The 27,853-nt window shown below is 41.0% G+C and overlaps 1 protein-coding gene across 1 annotated transcript in view; it reads left to right on the top strand.

Moving 5' to 3' along the window:
• LOC126095029 (uncharacterized) overlaps positions 1-27,853 on the top strand; it is a 183,881-nt gene that overhangs the window by 52,956 nt on the left and 103,072 nt on the right. The window contains exons 4-5 of the mRNA XM_049909690.1: positions 3,133-3,297; positions 19,952-20,156. Coding sequence (XP_049765647.1) covers positions 3,133-3,297; positions 19,952-20,156 — 370 coding nt within the window. The remainder of the gene's footprint in view (positions 1-3,132; positions 3,298-19,951; positions 20,157-27,853) is intronic.

The following is a 27,853-nucleotide window of genomic DNA, read 5'->3' as shown; positions in this document are numbered from 1 at the left end:
TAACACCAGACATACATACATTAACAAAATGTTGTACCAAAATTACATCTAACAGACATTCCAAACAACATTAGATACTCCCTAAACCCGATACAGTGATGTCACATCTTCACTTGTATAACGAGAAAAAAGACACCAATGTAGGTGTGTGCAGCAAAAGGGATGTGTACAATACATGCAGATGTGTACAGTTTGTTATGAGTGTGAGTTCAGTATGGAAAGAAAAGTCAGACTGAGAATGCGCCTATAGGAAATACAGTGTGCAGGTAAACCTTCAGCATAATAAACACTAAATGTGCTAAAAATAGTATCCAGAATTTGAAACAGATAAAAAATTGCTGAAATCACACTAGTCACTCACTTTCCATTTTATTACAGTTAGTGTGCTGACTGCATAGTACGTACACCAAATGTAAAAAAGAGAAAGATGACAGTTGGCACAGTAACTAATAACAGAAAAAAGTATGAGAATTCCAAGATGCTTTTAAGTGTTTGTACAGTTCAAGAGGTGAATCAGAAATACAGAATGTTAATTACGAAAATAATAATACTCTAGAATTAGGCCTAGATGAAGTGCAAAGGCCTCATGAGGTATGAAGAATTGTAAGATGCAAGGAGATAATTGTGTTCCAACACAAATGATTAATCCTGGGGCAAAGTAATATGAGAGAAACTTTCAAAATTGTTTACAAAGTATCAGTAAAGGATGATTGTTCCGAAAAACTGGAATAATGCCATAATGATTCTACTCCAAAGTACAGGAGGCAGACAACGTCAAAAATTCTATGGACCTGTTAGCTTCCTCTCTCTAGTGCATGAGATATTCATTAAAATTTTCACATGTAAGCTTCCATTGCGCCTGGGAAAAAGAGAGAGAGAGAGAGAGAGAGAGTTTTCGGTCAGTCTGTATAACCGATTATGACAGTTAGACATGGATGTGAGAAACAGAGATGTACAGGGTGAACATAAAGTCTTTCCCTGGTTACAAAAGATTTGTGCTTAAGAAAATATGCTAAATACAGCTACAGTAATGGTAGCTTAAATTGTAAAGCTATTTTTATTGATACACTTCCACATGTACTCCTTTTGTTGCCTGTAGCATGCCTAGGTGATAGTCTCTCTCGATGTTAAATGTTACAGTATTCAAGTTAGCTTCTTACTTCTGTAAAGAAAATATGGAGAAAGGAGGAGTTGCCACAATTGTCAGAAACTGTTTAATTTCAAGAATAGTGGTATTGATAGATTTTGCTCAGAACAGCTTTTAGAAGCTTGTGGAACAGAGGTATTATTTCATTATAAGTCCTTTATAATTGTAAGTATATACAGAGCACCTTTGGGAAACATTAACCTCTTCATAAAAAATCTGGAAGCTCCGTTGTCCCATCTCACAGTAAAAATGAGGAAATAGTGGATGCTGGTGATATTAATGTGGGTTTATTGAAAATGTCTGTCAGTGAACAATGTCGAGGGTGGTCTGAAAAATTCCTGGAATCATCACGAGAGGTCAGCGCTAGCACGAGTTGTTCACATGATATTCATTGGAGTGTTGCATGTAAACATGTGCCACATCAATGCTCTTGGAAGAGAGCTGTGGCGATGACATGGCTCTGTTGTTGTTCCCGTGTAGTGATTTGCGAAGATGGAAAAAATCGCAATTTGAGCAGTGATCAAGTACTTCGTAAAGGAAGGTATGAAAGCAAAGAACATTTGTGCCAATTTCCAGAATACACAGAGGGGTTCTGCTCCTTCATATTCAACTGTTGCCAAGTGGACAAATGAATTTAAATTTGGTCGGGTGAGCTTAGATGATGGTCTGCGCACTGGTCGGCCAAGGTGTGTTGCTCCTCCAGAAATCATTGCAAAAGTGCACACAATGGTCATGGAGGATCACCAATTGAAAGTGCATGAAATTGATCATGCTTGCTGGATATCATCTGAAAGGGTATAGCACATTTTAACTGAAGAATTAGAAACGACAAAATTATCTGCAAGTTGGGTGCTGCAACTCTTGATGCGCACGTGCACACATCTGCCATCGCAATGGCAAAACTACATGAATTAAGGTATGAATTGTTGCCACACCCATCTTATTCACCTGATATGGCTCCATCAGACTTCCATCTCTTCCCAAAACTGAAAATTTTTCTTGGTAGACGAACATTCACTTCAAACGAAGAATTGATAGCCAGAGTTGACAACTATTTTGCAAGCCTGGAGGAAGCTCATTTTCGACATGGGGTCAAGGCACTGGAACATCACTGGACCAAGTGCATTAACCTACAAGCAGACTACATTTGAAAAGTAAAAAAAGCTTCAGTGAAGTAAGTACTTTTTTTCTATTCCGTTCCGAGAACTTTTCAAACCACCCTCATCAGTAATCAGTAACACTGCAATCAGTAACACTGTCATTCAATTTAATTTCTAATGTGAACTTTTCAACTAGGGTATGTAAATGCTCTGAGACTGCTATTGATAGTATATTTTTAGACAAATCTAGGGAAAGAAGTCATATCGCTATCTCATCATGATATGCAGCATCTCGTGTTAAATGTTGAAACTTGTCAGGATAAAAAATTTAGTAAATCTGTGTACAGGAGGGTAATAAATCAGTCAAAATTTGAGAAATATAGGAGAGTACTCAAAGACATGAACTGGATAGACGTTTACAGTACTTCTGACTCAAATGGAAAATATAAAGTATTCATTTATAAAGTTACTTCTTCATTTGAAAATTGCTTTACTCTAAAGGTAATTAAAATCAAACAGAAGTCTAAAAATAAACCATGGATTACACAAGGAATAAAGGTATCATGTGGGACAAAAAGGAGACTGTATCTAATGTCTGGGAACAGCTCTGATGTTAGCATTGTAACACATTACAAATGTTGTTGTTGTTGTCGTTTGTGTAGTGGCATGTCCCTAAGTGGTGGAATAATTTCATTGTGATCACATCTCTTGATCTTGGTGTCTCACTTTTTCAAAACAGTAGTGTATGTTGTTATGTTTGTTAATAATTAACAGCATATAAATACGATTAATGACATATGTGTTTCAGAAATTTATGTAATGTTTTGACTGTGTTGTGTATCTTGTAACTTGGTATAATCTCTCATAAGTTCTATCTGTTTTCAGCTGAAGAGGTTGTCATTTAACTGGTCCTCAGAGCCACTTGAAAACAATTGTCCAAATCCTCTTCTGCAGTTGCAATTTTTATATGTCTATGTGACAAAATGGGGTATTCATTTTTCTACCCTGTTGTCATGGCTTGAAAGTTGTAAAAGTCTTCAGGAGTTATGGGTAAGTACTGCAAATATCACCATAGGTGTAACTGAATAGGCAATTTGTGTCATTGTCTACTTGTTTTATTATTACCACTTCCTTTAATCTAGTTGTATCCTGTAGCTTTTGGGAGAAAAGAAAAAAACTAAACACTACCAAACAGATAATAAGTTCTTGATGTCAGTATTTCCCTTAATATTGTAGATTTATGAGACACGTAAAGGGTCCCAATGGAACAAATATACAAAGTACACCCGTGGACTGTTCGAGCAAGAAATACACCGGGAGAAGTTGAAGAATCACATCATACAAATTACAGATTACTAGATTTGTTACTTGGAAGTAATAATTTTTTATGCCAAAGTAATATGCACAGTACCTGTGAGAATATTTGTCTATACTTTTAAATAAACTGCAACTGCTCATTGCAGATGATACCCCTATCAGATTTTAAGTAATTGGAGTCCCACAAATATATGCACTAGCTTCAGTACTATTTTCATCAGCAGAACATAATCACTTCAGATGTTTCAAGGTAATGCATTATTCTACACAATGTGCTTCATCTTTGTCGTGATCATTACTGAAAATAATCCATTTGCTTAGGGAGGTGTGCCCTCTGGAACAGGGGCAACCAAGAATTCGATTCGCAGGCTGTGCCCTGGCACGCGAGTGCCATAGTGCTCAGCCTAGCTGCACATTTCCTCACTGCCATGGCACACTGTCTGAGTGTGAGGAGGAGGAAGAGGGGGAAAACTGTGAATGCGCTGCAGTTAAAAGGTAGTGCAGTCACATTGTATGTGACTCGGTTTTATGTTTCATATTTCTCAACAACACAGATCACAAACAAAACAAACTTTGATACAACAGTGAAAACAATCAATTTTTTACCATTGAATTTGAATGTAATTCTTATCAGCGCCACCTTTCTCATCTAAGCCTTCACTGAATGTAATTACTCCACCAGCCCAGTTCAAAAGCAGATTTCCCAGGCCATCACATTCAGTCCTGTTATTGCTGATCCTCCAAAAAACAACTTCGGAGCACACCACTGGTCACTCAGTATTGTCCTGGCCTGGAACATACTAATCAGCTACTTTGTCAATCCGTGACTTCCTAAAATCATGCCCTGCAGTGAGATCCATTGTGTCTGAGATTTTTCCTACCACACCTAGAACAGATCTTTGTTGCCCTCCCAGTCTCCACAATATTCTTGTCAGACCCTATGCTCGTTTTGCACCCATCTCCCTACCGTGTGGCTCATACTCCCTGCTGCAAGACTTGCTCAATATACCCTCCTACCACCACCAATACCAGCCCTGTAACTGGCAAAACATATACTATCAAACGGAGAGCCGCCTGTGAAATGACACATGTCATATGCTCTACAACATGACATTCGTGACTTTGATGCCTGTTTCACCATATACACCATCAGGATTCTTCCCCCAAACACCTGTTTCTCACAGCTCTCCAGGTGGGAACTAGTGCTACAACATGTCCTTGCTTCTTGCCACTCACTTGCCCTTAATTTACATTAATTTCTTCTGTCTCAGCATTTATACACAGTTACTGCTCCTTTCTTTACTCTGTTTAGTTTTCAGCATCTTTCATTTTCTTACCTGTCTGTTTCTCGCCTTCCCCCTAACACCTCTGTTATGTACAGTGCACTTAGATTTTTGCTCTTATTAACTCTGTCTTGCATAGTACCCCATCTTCCACCTTTAAGCTCTCACGTTTTCAAATCTTGTGCGGTACAGTTCCCAACAGTCAGTTTTTCCTTCTCATCCCATCCAGTAAATCTTCCCTAACGCTCGGTTCTGGATGACCTTTCTGAAATCTACCACTTTTCTTAGATGTCTCCAGTCCTTTTCCTTCCCCCCACTCTTCTTTCCTCTTCAACCCTTCAGCCTCAAGGAGGAGCCACTGGCTCTGAAAGTTTTCATAATTATAACCTTCTTTCATGTGTTTTCTGCTGCTGCTTGGTGAGTAGATTTTTTATCAAAACAAAATTGCAGTGTTATTTAATTATTTTTGGCGCTCTGAAGATGTAATATAATTTTTATATGGTACAGACTGTCAAATTTTTGGAGCAAAAAGGGATGACATTAGCAGAGAGTGGCAAAAACTGCATAACAAAAAGGTTCATGAACTATTATTAAATCACATAGGCTGTGATGGGCAGGTCACGTAGCTCGAATGGGTGAGGGCAGGGTTGGTTGGTTTGGGGGGATTAAAGGGACCAGACTGCTACGGTCATCAGTCCCGATGAGGACAGGGCAGCGCGCAGAGTACTGGTGGGGCACTTAGAGGGAAAACGTCCTGTGGGGAGACCGAGGCATAGATGGGAGGACAATGTGAAGGCTGATTTGAGGAGCCTAGGTATTGAAGGTGAATGGAATGAAATAGCCCAAGACAGGGATAGATGGCGAAAATACGTTGCTGCGGTAATGGACTCTCGAGTCCGGTATGACCAGTGAGTGAGTGTGTGTGAGTAAAGACTGTCAACATACGAACAGCCGCAGACAATTTCACAGATTTTCACACTGGTTATCATGAAATCATGACTTATTTAGTTTCATAATCTAAAAATGGTCTTTCACTCGCGTATGATGATCACAATACCATAGCACTTTTGCAGCCTCATTCTGGAGATGTGGGAACTTTGCTTGAGGCAAGCAGTGTAGATATCCTGGACAGTAACATAAAAGGATTTGTCTTTAAAATGGGAATTAACTTGCAGATCAGTTGGTTACATTTGCACATGCACAGGGGTGCTTTCAACTGAAATGGCAAACGGTCTCAAAAACAGATCAAAAATAAATGTAAGATTGGCATTGTTCTCAAAATGTTTAGAAAACTATCCTTGTAATTCTTTCAATACCACAATGAATTATTCAGACCATGTATTTTCTTTAACACCATTGAGCTTAGGGAACTGGATGGTGATTGTGAGAACGTGTCCCTTCTTCAAGGTGATTTTCTTTTTAACCACATCCACATCAAATCAGAAGGAAGTTTTCCTCACCTTGAAGTGTCTTACCATGATCAGTGTGCAGTCTAGTCCACTTAAAACACAAGTTCTGTAATCCTTTCTGTATGTTCTCATTTTCATTTCTACATTTCTTTTTTCTTCATAAATTCAACAGTGATGAATTTTAAATTGAAAAATCATTCCTGGCATACCCTTTGACTTAACCAATGTACCATGCAGTAGTATACAAAGCTCCATACTCTTTGTGCAATTCAATTGAATACTTTTGCTGCTGAAATTGGAATAATGCGTGTGACATCTGAAATTTTAGTTGTACCATCAGTTTCTTCACATGCTGCATGCCTGAAAATTTGGTACAAAGTGCTTCTTGATGTGCAGAACAATGAATCCCATCTACATCTACATCTACATCTACATCTACATCTACGTCCATACTCCGCAAGCCACCTGACGGTGTGTGGCGGAGGGTACCTTCAGTACCTCTATCGGTTCTCCCTTCTATTCCAGTCTCGTATTGTTCGTGGAAAGAAGGATTGTCGGTATGCCTCTGTGTGGGCTCTAATCTCTCTGATTTTATCCTCATGGTCTCTTCGCGAGATATACGTAGGAGGGAGCAATGTACTGCTTGACTCTTCGGTGAAGGTATGTTCTCGAAACTTCAATAAAAGCCCGTACCGAGCTACTGAGCGTCTCTCCTGCAGAGTCTTCCACTGGAGTTTATCTATCATCTCCGTAACGCTTTCGCGATTACTAAATGATCCTGTAACGACGCGCTGCTCTCTGTTGGATCTTCTCTATCTCTTCTATCAACCCTATCTGGTACGGATCCCACACTGCTGAGCAGTATTCAAGCAGTGGGCGAACAAGTGTACTGTAACCTACTTCCTTTGTTTTCGGATTGCATTTCCTTAGGATTCTTCCAATGAATCTCAGTCTGGCATCTGCTTTACCGACGATCAACATTATATGATCATTCCATTTTAAATCACTCCTAATGCGTACTCACAGATAATTTATGGTATTAACTGCTTCCAGTTGCTGACCTGCTATTTTGTAGCTAAATGATAAAGGATCTATCTTTCTGTATATTCGCAGCACATTACACTTGTCTACATTGAGATTCAATTGCCATTCCCTGCACCATGCGTCAATTCGCTGCAGATCCTCCTGCATTTCAATACAATTTTCCATTGTTACAACCTCTCGGTACACCACAGCATCATCTGCAAAAAGCCTCAGTGAACTTCCGATGTCATCCACCAGGTCATTTATGTATATTGTGAATAGCAACGGTCCTATGACACTCCCCTGCGGCACACCTGAAATCACTCTTACTTCGGAAGACTTCTCTCCATTGAGAATAACATGCTGCGTCCTGTTATCTAGGAACTCCTCAATCCAATCACACAATTGGTCTGATAGTCCATATGCTCTTACTTTGTTCATTAAACGACTGTGGGGAACTGTATCGAACGCCTTGCGGAAGTCAAGAAACACGGCATCTACCTGTGAACCCGTGTCTATGGCCCTCTGAGTCTCGTGGACGAATAACGCGAGCTGGGTTTCACATGACCGTCTTTTTCGAAACCCATGCTGATTCCTACAGAGTAGATTTCTAGTCTCCAGAAAAGTCATTATACTCGAACACAATACGTGTTCCCATCTGTTGATCATTGTAATTTCTTGCTCTTTCATTGCCAACAAAGCATTTAAATTCGTATGCTTTTATAGTGTTTTTCATAGGAAATTTGCAATACCTGTTGCTTATGGCATTACATAATATACAGGATGAAGCAAAATTCATGCACTCGGGCTTCGCAATGTGACTCCTCACATGACAGCTATAAAAAAAATTCTTTTGCAAAATTTCGTCCAGCAAGTACATCCAGCAGAAAAAGAATGTTAAAGAGTGGCAATCTGGCAATGTTTTAAACACATGTATGGTAACTATCTCTGTTAGCAGATGACATTCATGCTGTGCAGTTTGTGCAGTGGATAAAGTTTTGGGTTAGCATGCAGGAGGTCGAGGGTTCGATCCTGGGTTAGGGCGCTTTTTTTTTATTTGCTAGTTTCATTCTGACATTTCATACTGTAATATACCCTGTTTCTTAGGTCACATGTATCCTAAATTTACAACATTTTGTAGTGCTGAACATAACAAATACGTGGTTAGACAAATAAGAACTAGACAGTTGAAACAAATGACCTGTCATAGGATAACTACAAAAAAATATCAATTTCAAGATGCTAAAGTGATAGCACTGTACAATAACACACCATCTACTTGTCATTTATACTACATGTAATATGAGTGCTCAGATGCCACACATTAGCAACCAGTGACAATAATAATGTCCATGTTAATGACCGCATGATCTTCACAACAAAATATGTTGTCCTCAGAACAACAGATGTTCAAAGCAACCTCCCTGCATGTCCAATCATTGTGCAACCTGCCGGATCATACAGCTCTGGACCCTTCATAGCAAAGCTGCGTCCACTGTAACAAGAGCAGCATGAACACATGCTACCAGTTCTTCCACATTCATTGGCGGAGTAGAGTACACGTGCCCCTGCAGGTGTCTGCACAGAAGAAATGCAGCGGGTTTAGGTCAAGTGACTGTGGTGGCCATACAACTGGACCTCCACGTCTGGGCCATTTCCCTGCAGATATTCTGTCCAAATACTGTTGCACATTAATTCCAGAGTGTGGAGGTGCACCATCATGTTATAACCACATCCTCTGCCGAACATGCAGTGGAACACCTTCCAGTGCATCAGGCAGGTAGTTTGAGAGGAATGCATGATACCTTCATGCAGTCAACTGGTCAGGCAACATGTAGGGCCCCAAACACCTGTCGCCCAATATTCCAGCCCAGATGTTGATACCAAAGTGAACTTGATATCCAAGATCGCGGGTGACGTGCGGGTTAACCTCACACCAATGGTGGGCATTGTGCACGTTGAAGACACCCCACAAGTGAATGCTTCATCCGGCCTTATCATGTTGTTCACAAAGTCATCATTGGCTTCCTGTTTTTGTTGGAACCATTCACAGAATTCCATCTACTGATGGCGATCTGCAGGATGCTGGTGTTGTGTGAAAGCATAATGATAGGGGTGCAGCCCATGCTCGCGCAGCACGTTAACGACCTGGCATTGTGACACATGCTTGCTATGGTACGTGTGCTTCACTGAGGTTCTTGGTGTATGACCTCCAGAATAGCTTCCTCAGTAGTTGGAGTATGGTGAGTCTGTGGACAACCTCCGTCACGTGATGGTGGAAGGAGAGAACCTGACTCCCGAAGGTGCAGCTCCAGATGACGAAACACATTTATATCGGGATGGTGTCGATGAGGATATGTAGCAACATATTCACGAGCTGCAATAGCAGCCCACTTATCAGATGCACCAAGGACCAGAATCATATCCACATATTCATCGTTTGTGTGGCATATGTGTGCCACACTGGTTTAGAGGTTTACAATGTGAATATTCGACACATGAACGCATGTACATTGGAGTCTGTCACATGCACGCTACTCCATTCGCAACTAGTCCCTGTGTGATGAACAGCGCATAGAGTATAAACATGCGCTGTGCTTCCTAATGCCCATTTCCCTCTGACAGATATTGTTGTCATGATTCATCCCGACGCTGCTAACTGTGAAATGTTCAGTTTCGAATTACACTATTTCCCTAATGGTAATAGAGGTCATATTTCCACAATACCATCAATAGAATAATAATAATAATAATAATAATAATAATAATAATAATAATAATAAGGCATTGAGATATGTACTAAACAGTATGCTGTTACCAGACTCAGTGTTGAAAGGCATAATTAATGGGACCATGGTGATAACACATACAAACAGTAACCGAGTTTGGACATTGTTCACAAAGCACATTGCTAGCCCTACTGGTAATGTAAGGCCCTAATGAAATGTAATGGACCTGAAAGAGCCAAGGATAATAGTAGGTTCTAATATACGGGACTATTGGGGGAGGGTACAAAGAAAACAGGTTTCACATCTAGTAGATGAAGTAGTGCGAATAAATTCACACCCACAAAGCGGAAATGGCTTCTTTCAAAGCTGACCAATCTGCCATTTCTACAATTGTAGTATGTGAGTGCAAATGTTTTCTAGAGGACCTGCTGCAATCGCTGTTGACAATTAAGAAGCCAGATACTGTACCACTGCTTTTTGGTTCGACCTCCGGCGTGCTAACCCAAAACTCTATCCACTGCACCATCTGTGCAGCACAACTACCATGTGCTGATAGAGGTAGTTACCATACATGTGGTTACAGTGGTGCCAGATTGCCACTCTTTGATGTTCTTTTTCTGCTGGATCTACTCGCGAGATGAAATTTTGTGACAGACATTTTTTTATTGCTGGCATGTGGGGAGTTGCACTGTGAAGCCCGAGAGTGCGAATTCCGATTCACCCTGTATATTGAGAATTCTCATCCCTCTATTTTGTCATTCTCAATCATTTTTAATGGTTTGTGATGAAAGATTACTAGACAGCCTCTTTTTGTGCAGTTGACCACTGGACTGTGAATATCCTTCATACCACAAACAAATAGTGAAGGGTAAACAGCATAAACAGCACTGACACCATGATTCTGCTGAACTGAATAGAGTTGTGCCAGCCAAGAAATGCCACACTGAAATATTAAAAGAAATGTTGCACTCTACAGGGTGTTTCCAAGAAGAACTGAGCAAAGCCGAGATGGGTGGAGGAGCCTTGGCTCACACCTGGCCCGCACACTTGGCCTGTATGAAATTTGGCATGCTGTGGCCAGCCCTACTATAGAGAACTGTGATGAAAAGGACAGAGTGCTACACACTTAAAGAGGACATACTGAGTTACAGACAGGCACAATGGAAAAAACTGTTACGCATTTAGTTTTCAGTCAGAGCCTTCTTCAGAAAGAAAACACACACACATCCACAAAAGCAAGTACACAGCACACACATGAGTGGACCTCTGGCCACTATGTAGTTTCATTCTGGCCAGAGCACTGGAAATGATGTACATGTGTGTAAGAGGTGTGCTTGCTTGTGTGAATGTATGTGTTTTTTCTTTCTGAAGAAGGCTTTGGCCAAAATCTCAGTTTGTAACAGTCTTTTTGTTGTGCCTGGCTGCAATTCAGTGTGTCATCTTTATGGAGTAGCAATCTATCGTATTCATAATACGAGATGTGACTGGAAAGTTTTAAGAACGGGCTTGTAATTGTACAATGGTGGTACTTACATGCTGCTGTGATGCATCTCCTTCAAAATAGTTCCCTTCTGACTGAACACACAGACTCCAACGGTGTTTCCACTTTTGGAAACATTCCAGTAAATTTTTTTCCTGAAGTGTGTTAAGGGCGCTCTCCGTATTTGTCTGGATGTCTTCAATCGAGTTAAATTGCTTCCCTTTCCATGAAAATTTCAGTTTAGGGAACAGGTAGAAGTCTGCAGGGGCCAAATCAGGGGAATATGGCACTTGTGCAAGCACAAGAATTTTGAATTTGGTCAAAAATGCAACAATGGAGAAGATACGATGAGCCGGAGCATTGTCATGGTGTAGCACCCAATTCCTGTCTTTGCACAATGCAGGCCTTTTCTTCTGCACCTTTTCGTGCAGATGCTCAAGGACACATTTTTAGTATTCCTGGTTAATTGTCTGTACTACAGGGATAAATTCATGCTGCACAATACTGGAAGAATAAAAAAAAAATCACCAACATTGTCTTCACCTTCACCAAATTTGCCATTCTTTTTTCGGTTGTATTGAACCTGGAGTCTTCCACTGAGAAGACTGCACTTTGGTTTCAGGATCATATCCATATGCCCATGATTCATCACCTGTAGCTACTCTGTTTAACAAATCTGGGTCATTTTTAGTCTGATTAATCAGTTCTTGGCACACTTCAAGTCGGTATTCTCTCTGGTCACATGACAACACTTTTGGAATGAATTTTGTGGACACTCGACGCATGTTCAGATCTTCAGTTAAAATTGACTGAACTGCATAGAAACTTAAATGAAGTTCATCAGCCATCTCCCTAATTGTAAGTCTACGATCAGAGCGCACTAAGTCGCAAACTTTCACAACATTTTCGTTTGTTTTTGAGGTGGAATCACGGCCAGACCATGGTTCATCTTTCAAATGATTCATGGCCATTTTTAAATCTGTTGAACCAAACAAAAACATTTGACTGGCTCATACAAGTATCTCCAAAAGCTGTTTTTAATAGTTTGTAAGTCTAAGAAGCTGATTTCCTGGTTTTAAAACAAAATTTGACACAAACTTGTTGCTCCGTTTTTATGTCCATTTTCATGCTGACAGAATCAGGCAACAAGCCGTAACAGATCTGTACTCAACCAGCTGCCACAATGAACTGAATAAAGAAAGCACAGTTTCCTGTCAGAGGGCGTTCAAGGACAAGGCAATGACTCACTCCCCACCCTCCGTGTACCTGCCCGCCAAACCAGTAATCAGTAACGGATCCATTTTTAAAATTTTCCAATCCCACATCATATAGTTGTTATTCTGCTCTGCACTTTCCATTGTAGGATACTGATGTAATTTTTTTTGTAGTGAACATTATACTAAGAAAATCTCTGTAGCAAGATCTAGATCAGATTTCAACCAGTACTGGATGAAACTCAACCAATAATATCGCAAGTGGATAACAGCCTTAAAGGCCTAAGTCATCACTGTAAATTTCAGTGTGAAAAACCCCAATACCAGTAATCTTAGTGGGAGCCCCTACCCTGAAATGTTGTGAATTAGATCAGCCCCCAAAATAGAGGTTAGAACACTAACCCATTAGGAACTTGCATTAACAGACATGTTTAGGAATGCTCATAGTTTTGAATTATGGGAAGGTGCATCTCGCAGGTGAACAGAAAATGTCTGCATAGCAGATAGTGTTCTAATGGTCAGGTAAAAAGTCACCACTACTGGAAGCAGATAAGTTGAATAGATAAAAGTTTCCTCGCACTACGAGGCCACTCTGATCGTAGAGCTTACTTGATGATCAGCATGCCAGAAAGGCATTTCTGCCCTTAGAATGAATTTGTCTGACTCAAGTGTTCCTCAGTTTCCAAAGGAAAATGGCATGATTTCCGTAAAGTAAGTAGTGTTGTTCCAAACATCCACATTAGAGTGCTTATTGAAAGATGCAGTTTGTTTTCAATTTGAATTACTGGAACACAGCAGAGGTGTTTGCCAAGTTAGGAAGACAAAGTAACGAAAGGGCCAGAAACTGATGCAACTGAGCTACAGGCTTTCCACTAAAGTATTAATAGACTGACAAATAGGTCAGAGTGTGATGAATTATAGAGCTGACAAAGAGATAGAGGGGCTGGCCAGTACTTACCTCAGCTCAGTACAGCCTATAGATACACATAAAACAGAACCGAAAATTTACGTTCCTAGCTTTCGGAACAAATGTTCCTTCATCGGGGAGGAGAGAGGGGAAGGAAAGGGAAGAAGGGAAAGGAGATTCAGTTACTCACAACCCAGGTTATGAAGCAACAGGGAAAGGAAAATGGGAGGGTAGCAAGGATGGAGGCATGGTTGTCAGAGGGAAGCCAAAGATATTCTACTGTAAGCACTGTGCCAGCTTCAAACCAAAGAGGATACATACAGAAGTAAAGAGGTATATAGTATAAAGATAAACACAACTATGTAGGATGAAAAGATGCGTGAATGGCTAAAGAGGAAAGGGAAAGAGGGAAAGACTGAAGAGTAAATGGGAGTGAGGTTGTTTAACGTAGGTTCAGTCCAGGGGGATGGCGGGATGAAAGGATGTGTTGGAGTGCAAGTTCCCATCTCCGCAGTTCAGAGGGACTGGTGTTGGGTGGGAGAAGCCAAATGGCACATACGGTGTAGCAGGTTCCTAGGTCCCTAGAATTATGCTGGAGGGCATGCTCCGCTACTGGGTATTGGGCATCTCCTAGGCGGACAGTTCGTCTGTGTCCGTTCATGCGCTCAGCCAGTTTAGTTGTTGTCATGCTGATGTAAAAGGCTGTGCAGTGCAGGCATGTCAGTTGATAAATGACATGTGTAGTTTCACACGTGGCCCTGCCTTGAATTGTGTACGTTTTACCAGTAGCGGGGCTGGAGTAGGTGGTTGTGGGGGGATGCATGGGGCAGGTTTTGCAGCGGGGTCGGTTACAGGGGTAGAAACCGCTGGATAGAGAAGGTAGTCTGGGAATATTGTAGGGAACAAGGATGTTACGGAGGTTAGGGGGTGACGAAAGGCAAAAAAAATGGTTCAAATGGCTCTGAGCACTATGGGACTTAACATCTATGGTCATCAGTCCCCTAGAACTTAGAACTACTTAAACCTAACTAACCTAAGGACAGCACACAACACCCAGCCATCACGAGGCAGAGAAAATCCCTGACCCCGCCGGGAATCGAACCCGGGAACCCGGGCGTGGGAAGCGAGAACGCTACCGCACGACCACGAGATGCGGGCGACGAAAGGCAACTCTGGGTGGTGTGGGGAGAATTTTGTCAAGGAATGATCTCATTTCAGGGGTTGACTTGAGAAAGTCATATCCGTGGCGGAGTAATTTGTTGATGTTTTCGAGACCAGGATAATATTGGGTGACAAGGGGGATGCTTCTGTGTGGTCTGGGGGTAGGAACATTGTTGTTGGACGGGGAGGAATGTATTGCTCGGGAAATCTGTTTGTGGACAAGGTCTGCAGGATAGTTGCGGGAGGGGAAAGCACTGGTCAGGTTATTGGTGTAATTGTTGCTCCAGTGACGAATCCCTCAACAATTACACCAATAACCTGACCAGTGCTTTCCTCTCCTGCAACTATCCTGCAGACCTTGTCCACAAACAGATTTCCCGAGCAATACATTCCTCCCCGTCCAACAACAATGTTCCTACCCCCAGACCACACAGAAGCATCCCCCTTGTCACCCAATATTATCCTGGCCTCGAAAACATCAACGAATTACTCCGCCAGGGATATGACTTTCTCAAGTCAACCCCTGAAAGGAGATCATCCCTTGACAAAATTCTCCCCACACCACCCAGAGTTGCCTTTCGTCACCCCCCTAACCTCCGTAACATCCTTGTTAAACCCTACAATATTCCCAGACTACCTTCTCTATCCAGCGGTTTCTACCCCTGTAACCGACCCCGCTGCAAAACCTGCCCCATGCATCCCCCCACAACCACCTACTCCAGCCCCGCTACTGGTAAAACGTACACAATTCAAGGCAGGGCCACGTGTGAAACTACACATGTCATTTATCAACTGACATGCCTGCACTGCACAGCCTTTTACATCAGCATGACAACAACTAAACTGGCTGAGCGCATGAACGGACACAGACGAACTGTCCGCCTAGGAGATGCCCAATACCCAGTAGCGGAGCATGCCCTCCAGCATAATTCTAGGGACCTAGGAACCTGCTACACCGTATGTGCCATTTGGCTTCTCCCACCCAACACCAGTCCCTCTGAACTGCGGAGATGGGAACTTGCACTCCAACACATCCTTTCATCCCGCCATCCCCCTGGACTGAACCTACGTTAAACAACCTCACTCCCATTTACTCTTCAGTCTTTCCCTCTTTCCCTTTCCTCTTTAGCCATTCACGCACCTTTTCATCCTACATAGTTGTGTTTATCTTTATACTATATACCTCTTTACTTCTGTATGTATCCTCTTTGGTTTGAAGCTGGCACAGTACTTACAGTAGAATATCTTTGGCTTCCCTCTGACAACCATGCCTCCATCCTTGCTACTCTCCCATTTTCCTTTCCCCGTTGCTTCATAACCTGGGTTGTGAGTAACTGAATCTCCTTTCCCTTCTTCCCTTTCCTTCCCCTCTCTCCTCCCCGATGAAGGAACATTTGTTCCGAAAGCTAGGAACGTAAATTTTCGGTTCTGTTTTATGTGTATCTATCGGCTGTACTGAGCTGAGGTAAGTACTGGCCAGCCCCTGTATCTCTTTGTTAGTATTTGTTTCACATCTTTATATGAGATTTTCCATTAATCATTTAGAATTATAAAGCTGATAATGTACTTCAGCCTCTTTGTTTAAATTGAATACTTATCTGTTGTTAGGATCAGTATCCTTAGTTGCAAATAAGAGAGCAGTCACCTGTTTCCGTGGAGGTCACAAAATCCCTGTAGCAAGTCAGCTCAGAAAATAAGTTCTCTGCAAAAGAATTGTAAGAGAAATCGAATTCCTGGGCATCAGGGAAACGAACTTAGGAAATATTTTTGATCTTAACATGTGCATTTGGTTTCTCCAAACAAGAATTAGTTACTGCAGTGTCTTTGGGAATTCCTTATCAAGTAGCATAAAATTTGTCCACCTCATGCGCAGATTTGTTTTCTCCTGTGTTAAGGTTGCACAAAAGACGTAGCTGTGCAGATCAACATTCCACCCTCAGCATTGCTAGTGTTAGCAGACTCTCATCATCCCGAAAATCTTACCTGAATGTGTAATAGTTGAACCTGTCTGGTTGAAAGAACAGAATGAAGTAGTGCATGTTCCAGAAAGTTCTTGTTGTTCAGAGTTTGATAAAAACAAACAACTAAGCCAACACAAATTTTTTGATAGAGTTATTAATACAACTGACATCCAGTTTAGCAGCAGTGAACTCACTTTATTAAATAAAGGTGTGAAACGTAATATTGGAGCAAATCTCTATAACCACATTGTTAAAAATATCATAGCCAGCACAAAACTTGCTTGTGACACAACAAAACTAGACACATGTGAGAAAAATGCAGTTCCACACAAGACAAATAAACTGATAATGAAACAACTTCAAACAAATAATACCCACAAAAACACTGAACTTAAAGATATGAAAAATATTGAGAGCAAACTGTCTGAAAGTAAAGCACTCATAGTAAAAGCTGACAAAGGAAATTCATTATTCGTAATGCATGAAACAGAATATGTAGATAAAACCTTGCAATTTTTCCATAGCAACAATATTACTGAAATAAAGGCAGATCCTACAGTAAAATTCCAAAGTAAACTCCGGAAGCTACTACAAAACTGTAACTTTTTACTGAACAAATATGAAATACGTAACTGCATAGCAATGAATCCCTCAGCACCAAAACTGCGTGCACAGCGAAAGGTTCATAAAGAAAATTGTCTCATTCGCCCGATTGTTAACTCGAGAAACAGCCCTGCATGCTTCATAAGTCGAAAATTAAAAGACCTCATTACCAAATATTATACATTTGAAAATAACTACACCATACATAACACAAACATGAACTCATAAGCTTAATTAAAGACATCGACATCCCACCAACAGCTAAATTTGCATCACTAGATGTAGTCAACCTGTACACGAACATCCCTGTGAAAGAGACTATTAACATTATAAGAAACAATATGCTTAAATATAAGAAAATTAGTGTTGCAGAGATCTGTGAACTCATAGAAATACTTTCACTTATTCTAGAGCATAATTACTTTAGCTTCAACAACAAACTGTACCAACAACATGATGGTTTGGCAATGGGAAGTAGCTTAGCTGGGATATTGGCTGACATTTACATCAACCATATAGAACAAAAGTTCTTTTCAACCAACTAGCACATCTCAAACAAAATAATCTACTACAGAAGATATGTTGATGATACAATCTTGCTTTTTGATGGTACAAGCAATGAAATAGATACATTAGCAGCAGATCTAAGCAAAATGCACAAAAATATTAAATTCACAGTTGAACATGAAGCTAATAAAAGCATTAACTTTCTTGACCTGAAAATTTGCAATAGTAACAATAAACATCAATTTAGTATTTACAGAAAAACTACCACCACAGATGTCAGTGTTGACAACTCACCTTGCCACCCCCGCCAACAAAAAATGGCATATTTCAGAACGATGCTACACCGAATTAAAAAAGTACCAATGAGTGACACAGACCAACAAAATGAAATCAATATAATTAAAACAGTTGCTCATTATAATGGATATAAACACACATTAATAGAAAAACTGCACAACAAAATGCAGACCAAAACCACAGATCCATTTCACAGCAGTCACTTCAAGCCAATATGAGATGGAGCGACCATGTGAGAACTGTGGTAGGGAAGGAAAATGGTCGAGTTCGGGTTATTGGGAGAATTTTAGGAAAGTGTGATTCACCCTTAAAGGAGACTGCATATAGAACACTGGTGTGACCTATTCTTGAGTTCTGCTAATGTGTTTCGAACCTGTGCCAGATCGGACTGAAGGAAGGTACTGAAGCAATTCAGAGGTCGGCTGCTAGATTTGTTACTGGTAGGTTCTAACAACACATAAGTGTTTCAGAGATGCCTTGGGAACTAAAATTGGAATCCCTGGAGGGATGGCAATGTTCTTTTTGAGAAACACTATTGAAAAAAGTTAGAGAACTTGCATTTGAAGCTGACTGCTGAATGATTCTCCTGCTGCCAATGTGCATTGCATGTAAGGACCACAGCGATAAGATATGAGAAATTAGAGCTCATACTGAAGGATACAGACAATCATTTTTCCATTGCCCTACTTGAGAGTGGAACAGGACAGGAAATGGCAAATAGTGATACATGGTACCATTTGCCGCACACCGTATGGTGGCTTGCAGTGTAGCGATGTAAGTGAAGAGCTAGATAATATATATCATGAACTTGTAACAATATTATGGATAGATTGCTACTCACCACATAGAGAAGATAATGAGCTGCAGACATTTGCAGTGAAAAGACTACTGAACATTTAAGCTTGTGGCCAAAATGTCTTCTCTGGAAATACACATTCACACAGGCACAACTACTGTCACCAGCTGCTGTGGCCAGACTACAGGCTGCATCTGTGTCTGACATGAGCATCAATTGGAGGTGAGGGTGAGAGGGAGGCAAGGAGGGGGAGGAATAGCAGGATAGTGGTAGGGGAAGGTTTTTGCAGCATGTGGGATGTATTGGGGACAGGATAGGGCTATTGTTTGCAGAGACAGGCTGCTGTGCTTGAGGGGGGGGGGGGGGGGGGGGGTAGTGGGAGCCGAAAAAGCACCAGCTAGTCCTTTCCCTTTCTCCCTTTTCTGTATCCCCCTCGCACATTAGCCCAACTCTGCAACAGTAGCCCTGTCTTGTCCCCACCACATCCTGGTACACTCCTACAAGTAGCACTTCACCGTCCCATACCCTTACCCTGCAGCCCCTCCCCCTCCCTGAACCACGTCTCCTACTTACCCCACCATCTATTTCAGATTACTGCTGACGTTAGAATCAGATGCAGTTCGCAGTTTGTCCTCAGCAGCCATAGACAATGGCTATGTATGTGTGAGTTGTGCTTGTGTGTGCGTTCATATGTGCATGTTTTGTTTGTGCGCAATGCCATTTCCAAAGAAGGCCTTCAGTGCGGAAACGTAAATGTTTAGTAGTCTTTTCACATTGTGCCTGTCTGCAACTCAGTGCCTTCTCAATGTGTTGAGCAGCAGTCTATCCTTTTCATAACATTGTTGTTGTTCCATCATTGACTTTCTATTGTTTTATTGTATTTTTTGTTTTTATGCCATGTTCTACATCCTTGATAATAAAAATCAACGTAGATCTATGGAACAAATACTATAGCTCTCTATCCATCCGAATTTTTCTGTTTTTGTCCCTTGTATTGAATGATTATTTTACTTTCAGATATTGTCCTATGGCAGTGAAGGCAACCAACTTTCCCCTGTTTACAGGCCATACAACTTCAGTTTTCCAGCTTTGGAAACATTAGTAATAAATGTGGCAGATGTTTCCTCCTATATCTCACACTTCCTGAGGGATCTGGTATTAGGAGCATCTAGTCCTACATTTCGCTGCATGTGGCTTGGTTTCCATGATCCTTTTTCAAGGGGTGAGTCTCATCAACACTCAGAGAGGGCTATATATGTTTTTTTTTGTTGCTTCAGACATTTAATTAGATGTGCTACAAATATTTTATCTGTCAATACAAAATTGCACGAAAAGTGAAAATTATATAAACCTACAAAAAAAAGAAAAAAAAAAAAGAAAAAGATGTTGTTACTCATCAACTTAAGTATGACAGCACTTTAAGATATGCACATGCTGTTTATTTAACCTAACGAGTAGTAGGTTTAAAATATGCTGATTCAGGCATTCCTGCCATAATAAATTTTGCTGAGGCTACTAAGCAGTGCATAAGATGGTGTTGCTGAAACTCCACAGTATTTGGGTGAAGTATCTGCTCATCATTTTGAGGTGACAGTTGATACACCACAGATGCATGCTAATTGTCATAGTGAAACATAGATAAACATTCAAAAATTGCTTCTTGGGCATGTATTTTTACATTGTTTTAATGCTACGAATTACAAGATTCAGTTCATCGTGATGTGAATAAAAATATGGAAATACTCTCCCTGAATGTACTGTCATGTAAAAAAGAATATAGAATCTTGGCCCATAGTGTTTGCCAGTAGTTTGGTCACCTCAATCACTATCTTCATGTAACATGTCATCTCAGCTCAGCATGTTACTGAGGATACCTTTACATAAAACAAGAGCTATCTTACATTTAGATCATTTGAAAGGGAGTTCAGTCACCACAGACCATTTTTCAGCAGAATAGGCACTCTTGAACAAAAGATTCAGTGTATGTTTTTGATAGTGCCTGTAGGAGAGAAAGAGCAGCCAGAATAAATAAATAGTTTCCTTCTCTTCCCGTCTGGTAACACTCTCCTGACCGGAACTCTGGGCAACTTTTTCAAACTCTACCCCTTTCCCTACATCTCACCAGTCCATTTCCTTCACCCCTCTTACTTTCCTGTCAACTCTCCTGCCAGAAGAAGGAGCCCAAAAGCTAGCAAACTGTAATAGCTGTTATAAGCATGTTCTCCTGTCACTGCTTGGTGAATAGATTTTTTTTACCTGTCCAGTTACTTATATTTTCAAAAATGGTTTAAAGAGATTGACCATGTAGCTCTGTGTCACTAGTGTTTCATCCAAGACTGAGAGGATCCTTAAAAATTAAAGGGATAAATTTTCACCCTTTGACATGTACACATGCTCTATGTAGCTATGTTTAGGTCACTATAGGTGTAAGATAGCTAGATGTTTATGGGATCCCATGCCATTCCAGGTAATGGTATATTGGCAAAACCTGTGCATTACTGAAGTGAGATGCTATATACATTGGCTCCATACATGGTGAAATTAAGTGAAGAAAAGAAAAAAGAATCATTGTTAGCCAGGCATTGTTGAAAAACAGATCCCAGTCCTATCTGTGATTGAAGTTGGGACATCTAAAGTCGGAGTCAAGTTATCTACCTGGTAGACCGCCATGGCCACTTTCATTATGATAAAAATCATAAAATAAAATTTCCAGCAAAGACAAATGTCATGTGAGTGCTAGAAATATACATATGCCAGTCAACAGTACATACTGACAGATTGCAGTCACAGTAGTATTTAGCATGTATGTGGTGGCAACTATAAATGCAAGTTTCAGCATTATTTCTTATTGACAGTCTATTGATTGTCGTTCTGACTCTGAAATTTGAAGAATCGTTGCACCTCAGCTGATATGTAATTGAAGTGCTAATTTTCTTTACTGAAATCATAATAATATCATGGAATTTACTTATTTCTCACATAGCATTTTGGAACTTTCAAAATAATACATGCGATGTAGAACATTAATACATATATCATAAAACCATACAAACATCTAGAATATTTACATAATATGTCAAGTTTGGAGTCACTAGCAAGAAGTCTTCTGGTCTATCATTGTATGATCTTGTGGAGCATGCTTCTGTGATGTTTCTGATTGTTTGTGGCTCTTCACATTCACAAAGTGGTGGTTATTAATTAGCCAATTTGTGTAAAAAGATACACCTGTCTGCCATGTTGGATTATGATTCTGTTTAGCTTAGACATGTTTTGTGGGGCAATTTAAATTCCAGTGGTTTTTGGGTGATACCTGGCATGTTGTTAATTTGTTGTCCCATCCAATCGAGAATCCCTGTGTTAGTAAGGTTGAACTCATACCTAGCTGCTAAAAAGATTATGAACCTCCAAGCTCTGATATCTTGTTTTGCCTACCCCAGGCAATAATATTTTTTAAATACCAAGGTAATAATTGTACAAACATTGTCCATTTTTAATGGCAAATATTGGATGAAATTATTGATTTCCTTGAACAGTGTTCAGTACCTTTTGACAGCAAGATTTTAGATGCATTCAATATCATCGTTATTGGAAATAGAGATAGAATTCACTATTCTGAAGGCAGGATGTGGAAATATGCATGCTGCATGGTAGTATGTTTGTGGTCCTAGAGCCACCAGCAGTTGTCCACAGTTTGTGCAATGATAGTGTAGGAAGTTGCGAAGAAACAGTGCAAAAATGACAGTCTCTCTCTCTCTCTCTCTCTCTCTCTCTCTCTCTCTCTCTCTGTGTGTGTGTGTGTGTGTGTGTGTGTGTGTGTGTGTGTGTGTGTGTGTTTTGTCTGCATCTGATGACGGACATAGTCTGATAGCTGATAATATCTTCAAGTATTTTTTCAGTGTGCCTCTCTGCCACTCAATATCAACTTTGTGTGGTGAGTAGCAATCTATCCATTTCATATTTTTATTATTTCACCTCCGATTTTCCATCGTCTGATTTTATATTAAAAACTAGCCTTTCCCCACAGTTTTGCCTGCACATGCATTTGACACATGCATTGAACACAGCTCCTCCTTACCATCTCTGTGTCCATCTCTTTCTTCCTCTGTTCACCTTATCCTTCCACCTCTGTCTGTTTATCTCCTCCTCTCCACTCTCTCTGTTGCATCATTTCCTCCTCTCCTTCTCTCTTTGTTCATTTCATCCATCCATTTCATCTGTGACCATGTCTTGCCCCCCTCCCTCAGATCGTATCTTCCTCTCCACTCCCTCTGACTATATTCTCTTCCCTTTTCTCTTTCCATCTCCACCTCCCTCTCTTCCTTTTCTAACTGCCTACCTTCAACCTGCCTGATGCATCTTCACGTCCCTCCCCTCCCTCTATCCATTTCCTTCTCACTCTGTTCATTCCCCCACCCCTTATCCATTTCAACCTCTCTGCAGCCATCCTCATTGACATGTCTAACTCCTACAGCTCAATAAAGCAGGTCAGTACTACTCCAACACAACACATGTGTCATGCAGGGCGGCCTACTCATCGGCAAGAAAAACCGTTCCTTGCTCCTAACATGTAGGCTGCCCTGAAAGCAGGTTGATTTGGCAGGCCAATAGTGTTCCCACAGAACATGCCTGTCATATAGGGCAGTCTGTACACCATGATTTGGAAAAAAAACACTTTTTTGCCCATATCTCCACAACTGTGAGAGCTAGGAGGTTATAAACCCCACAGTGCTGATACTCATGAGGCCTGTTGTTTCCATGCCAAATTTAGTTGAAATCAATCTAGGGGTTTGGGAGGAGGTCCTGTACATACACAAATACGCTGTGCTTTACATATATAAATAACAGATTATTTTATGCAAGTTGAGTGTGAGCAAAGGAACATTCTGTTGTAGGGCAAGTTGAGTGTGAACAAAGGAACGTTCTGTTGTAGGCCCAACAGAATGAGGCAGTGCAGTTGTTAAGACACTGATCTCATATTCACAAGGATAGGGTTTGCTCTATCTGGCCATCCTGATTTAAGCGAGTATTACACGATGGTCTGGCACGACAGCCATCTAGTGGTAGAACGGGTGAAACTACGAAAATCAGCAGACACATTATCTGCGCGCCAGGATAGAGAGCAGTCCTAAACTGCTGTCAATCCACACATGCCCACTAGGCAGCAATAATGCACACTTTTGCAGAAGGGGCTGCTGCAGTGTTTTCTGCTTGTTATTTGCTTACTGCTTGGTGGCGAGTAGCTTATTTCAAATTTTCATGTTGGTGTTTCCTGCACTGTTTTTTTTTCCCCAGTAAGTAGGTTTTTCAGAAATGCAGAGAAGAAACTTTTTTTACCAGTATACTGTTTGTGAAAGCATTATTTCTATTGATTACTTCATGTTCTAGAAATAAAATGGAGCAAAGAGGCATTAAGCATCTTAATTCAGGCATACAGCGAGGAAAGGCGTACATGTGGCTCGCTGTATCATAATACGATTGGTCAGCAATAATTTCTTTCTGAGTAATATGCATATAATGCCACACGGTGATTTTTGATTCATACTGTAATGCCTTAACTTATGAAAGTTCATATTTAGTTTGATTGCATCTCTTGTTTATTTCAGCATGCCAGAAAAGAAAAACAGATAATGATAGGCAACAAAGTCCGTGCAGTTTTGCCCAGTACAATAGACGAGGACTGAAAAAACTCTGAGTAGCCCTTATATACCGTATATTCAAAACTTGTACACCTTTAAGTATTGGTCCTTTCAAGTGCTGCAAATTGCAGTGCATACATCCACAACAACTTTTGAAACGGTGGGCTGTGCTATTCTGTGGCTAAAACCCAGACTCTTAAAAGATTCCCCATTCATCAGGGAACGTAATGTTACAACCAGCCTGCAACATAACAGGGCATTTACCAGTATTTTATCAGTGATCTAGGCTGGTGTGATCACAAAACGTATAAACATTTGATTTGATTCTTTCTTTCGAGAATATGAGATAGCCTCCTTCATGACTGTGTCACACTTGCTAAATCCGTCTTCTATCATAAATAGCAGCTTATAGAAACAGGCCATGTCCATCCTCACGAAGTTCCGAAATTCTAGTGGACCTTTGGGTATCAGTTCTTTCATAAGTAGTGAGTATAATACCCTACCTTCATTCCTTCTTTTCAGCCAGAGTCGAACTCAACAACGTCTGACTTTTTGTTTCCATTGTTGTCGTGCCCTAATAAGATGATTTACTGCCACTGCCAGAACAATAGCTACAAAAACAAGTGGGTCCTCCATGTGCAAACTGGTGTATAAACGTAAATTTATATGTACTGTTACCTGTTTAACCAAGTGTCGTAATACAAAACTAACTGTTGAGTCTGTAGTTCAGAACAGTAGAAACCTACAAAAGAGAATAACACTCACTTAATGAATAGTGATAAAAACTATTTCTTATTAAATAGGAACATTGAGCTCCCATAAATATTTTGATGAATGATGTTCCAATATGTCACATGCCGCCCCTTGTGTTTTGCGTGGAAGAATGAATGACTTTACGAAATATCAGACTGTTCTGTTTGCGTTTTGTGCATTATTATCACCTAATGCACATGTGCTCCAGGTATATCCCATGTGGATGGTGTAATACACTATGTGATCAAAAGTATCCGGACACCTGGCTGAAAATGACGTAAAAGTTCATGGTGCTCTCCATCGGTAATGCTGGAATTCAGTATGGTGTTCGCCCACCCTTAGCCTCAATGACAGCTTCCTCTCCCGCATGCATACGTTCAGTCAGGCACTGGAATGTTTCTTGGGGAATGGCAGCCCATTCTTCATGGAGTGCTGCACTGAGGAGAGGTATCGATGTCAGTCGGTGAGGCCTGGCACGAAGTCGCCATTCCTAAACGTCCCATTGGGGTTCTGTAGGATTCAGGTCAGAACTCTGTGCAGGCCAGTCCATTACAGGGATTTTATTGTCGTGTAACCACTCCGCCACAGGCCGTGTATTATAGGCAGGTGCTCGATTGTGTTGAAAGAGTTCAGTCGCCATCCCCAAATTACTCTTCAACTGTAGGAAGCAAGAAGGTGCTTAAAACATCAATGTAGGCATGTGCTGTGATAGTGCCACACAAAATAACAAGGGGTGCAAGCTCCTTCCATGAAAAATGCAAAGACACCATAATACCACTGCCTCCAAATTTTGCTGTGGGCACTACACACGCTGGTAGATAACGTTCACTGGGCATTCACCATACGTACACCCTGCCATCGAATCGCAACATTGTGTTCCGTGATGCGTCACTCCACACAACATTTTTCCACTGTTAATCATCCAATGTTTACGCTCCTTACACCAATCGTGGCGTTGTTCGGCATTTACCGGTGTGATGTGTGGCTTATACCGGTGTGATGTGTGGCTTATGAGCAGCTACTTGACCATGAAATCCAAGTTTTCTCACCTCCTGCCTAATTGTCATAGTACTTGCAGTGGATCCTGATGCAGTTTGGAATTTCTGTGTGATGGTCTGGATAGATGTTTGCCTATTACACATTATGACCCTCTTCAACTGTCGGCAATCTCTGTCAGTCAACAGATGAGATCGGCCTGTACGCTTTTGTGCTGTACATGTCCCTTCACATTTACACTTCATTATCAAATTGGAATCATTGGACCTAGGGATGTTTAGGAGTGTGGAAATCTTGCATACAGACATACGACGCAAGTGATACCCAATCATCTGACCACGTTTGAAGTCTGTGAGTTCCGCGGAGCACCCCATTTAGCTCTCTCATGATGTCTAATGACTACTGAGGTCGCTGATATAGAGTACCTGGCAGTAGGTGGCAGCACAATGCACCTAATATGAAAAACGTATGTTTTTGAGGATGTCCGGATACTTTTGATCACATAGTGTAGGCTTACGTGAACCAATTCGTAGTTACAGATATGCCCGCTTGGGGCACTGCTGCATAGGTGTACGGATTAGGCGCATCGTGTAATAGGGGCTTTACATTTTACAAGGTTATCCTAAGTCGTTTCGGTCAAAAGTTGGAATAGATCCTTCAGCGAGGCCATGGATGACCATGTCTTATTCTTGTGAAAACATCCTTAAATACGAGTATTCTGTATGTCTGTATGCAGTGGAGGAAAAAAATCCTAACACAAAGATATAATTAATGTAAAGTAATGAAATTTTGGGTATATATTTGTGTAAGTGCCATATTTAAGTATTAACATTTCAAGATCGCAGGTTAAAGTAAGTGCAAGAAAAGCCATTGGTAATGTGAAATGTTGGTACTTTAATAAGCGAGCATACAAACATGCATGCACTGTGTTAGACAGGTACTGGATGTCAGTTTGTGGGATGGAGTTTGATGCTTGTTGCACTTGGTCAGTCAGTACAGGGTTTGTCACTGCTGGTTATGGATAACATTGGAGTTGTGGACCGGCGAGATCCCCCACATGCTTGATTGGAGACAGATCTGGTGATCCAGCAGCCAAAGGCAACAGTTCAGCACTCTAGAGCACGTTGGGTTACAACAGTGGTATGTGGGCGAGCATTATCCTATTGGAAAACACCCTCTTGAACGCTGTTCATGAATGGCAGCACAACATGTCGAATTGCCAGATTGGTGTACAAATTTGGAATCAGGGTGTATGGGATAACCACGAGAATGCTCCTACTGTCATACGAATTTGCACCCCAGTCCGTAACTCCAGATGTAGGTTCAGGGTGCATAGTATACAGACAGGTTGGTTACAGCTCCTCCACTGGCTTCCTCTTAACCAGTGCATAGCTTCACTGGCACTCACAAACGGTGGTGGTTTAGCGTCAGTGGAATACATGCCACAGGGTGACTGGCTCTGAGTTGTCCTTGAAGTAGCCAGTTTGTAACAGTTTGTTGTGCCATGGTGGTATCAGCTGTTGCCCAAACTGCT

Source organism: Schistocerca cancellata, chromosome 8 (assembly GCF_023864275.1).
Source record: "Schistocerca cancellata isolate TAMUIC-IGC-003103 chromosome 8, iqSchCanc2.1, whole genome shotgun sequence".
Classification (NCBI taxonomy): Eukaryota; Metazoa; Arthropoda; class Insecta; order Orthoptera; family Acrididae; genus Schistocerca; species Schistocerca cancellata.
This window is presented reverse-complemented; position numbering and strand designations above follow the sequence as displayed.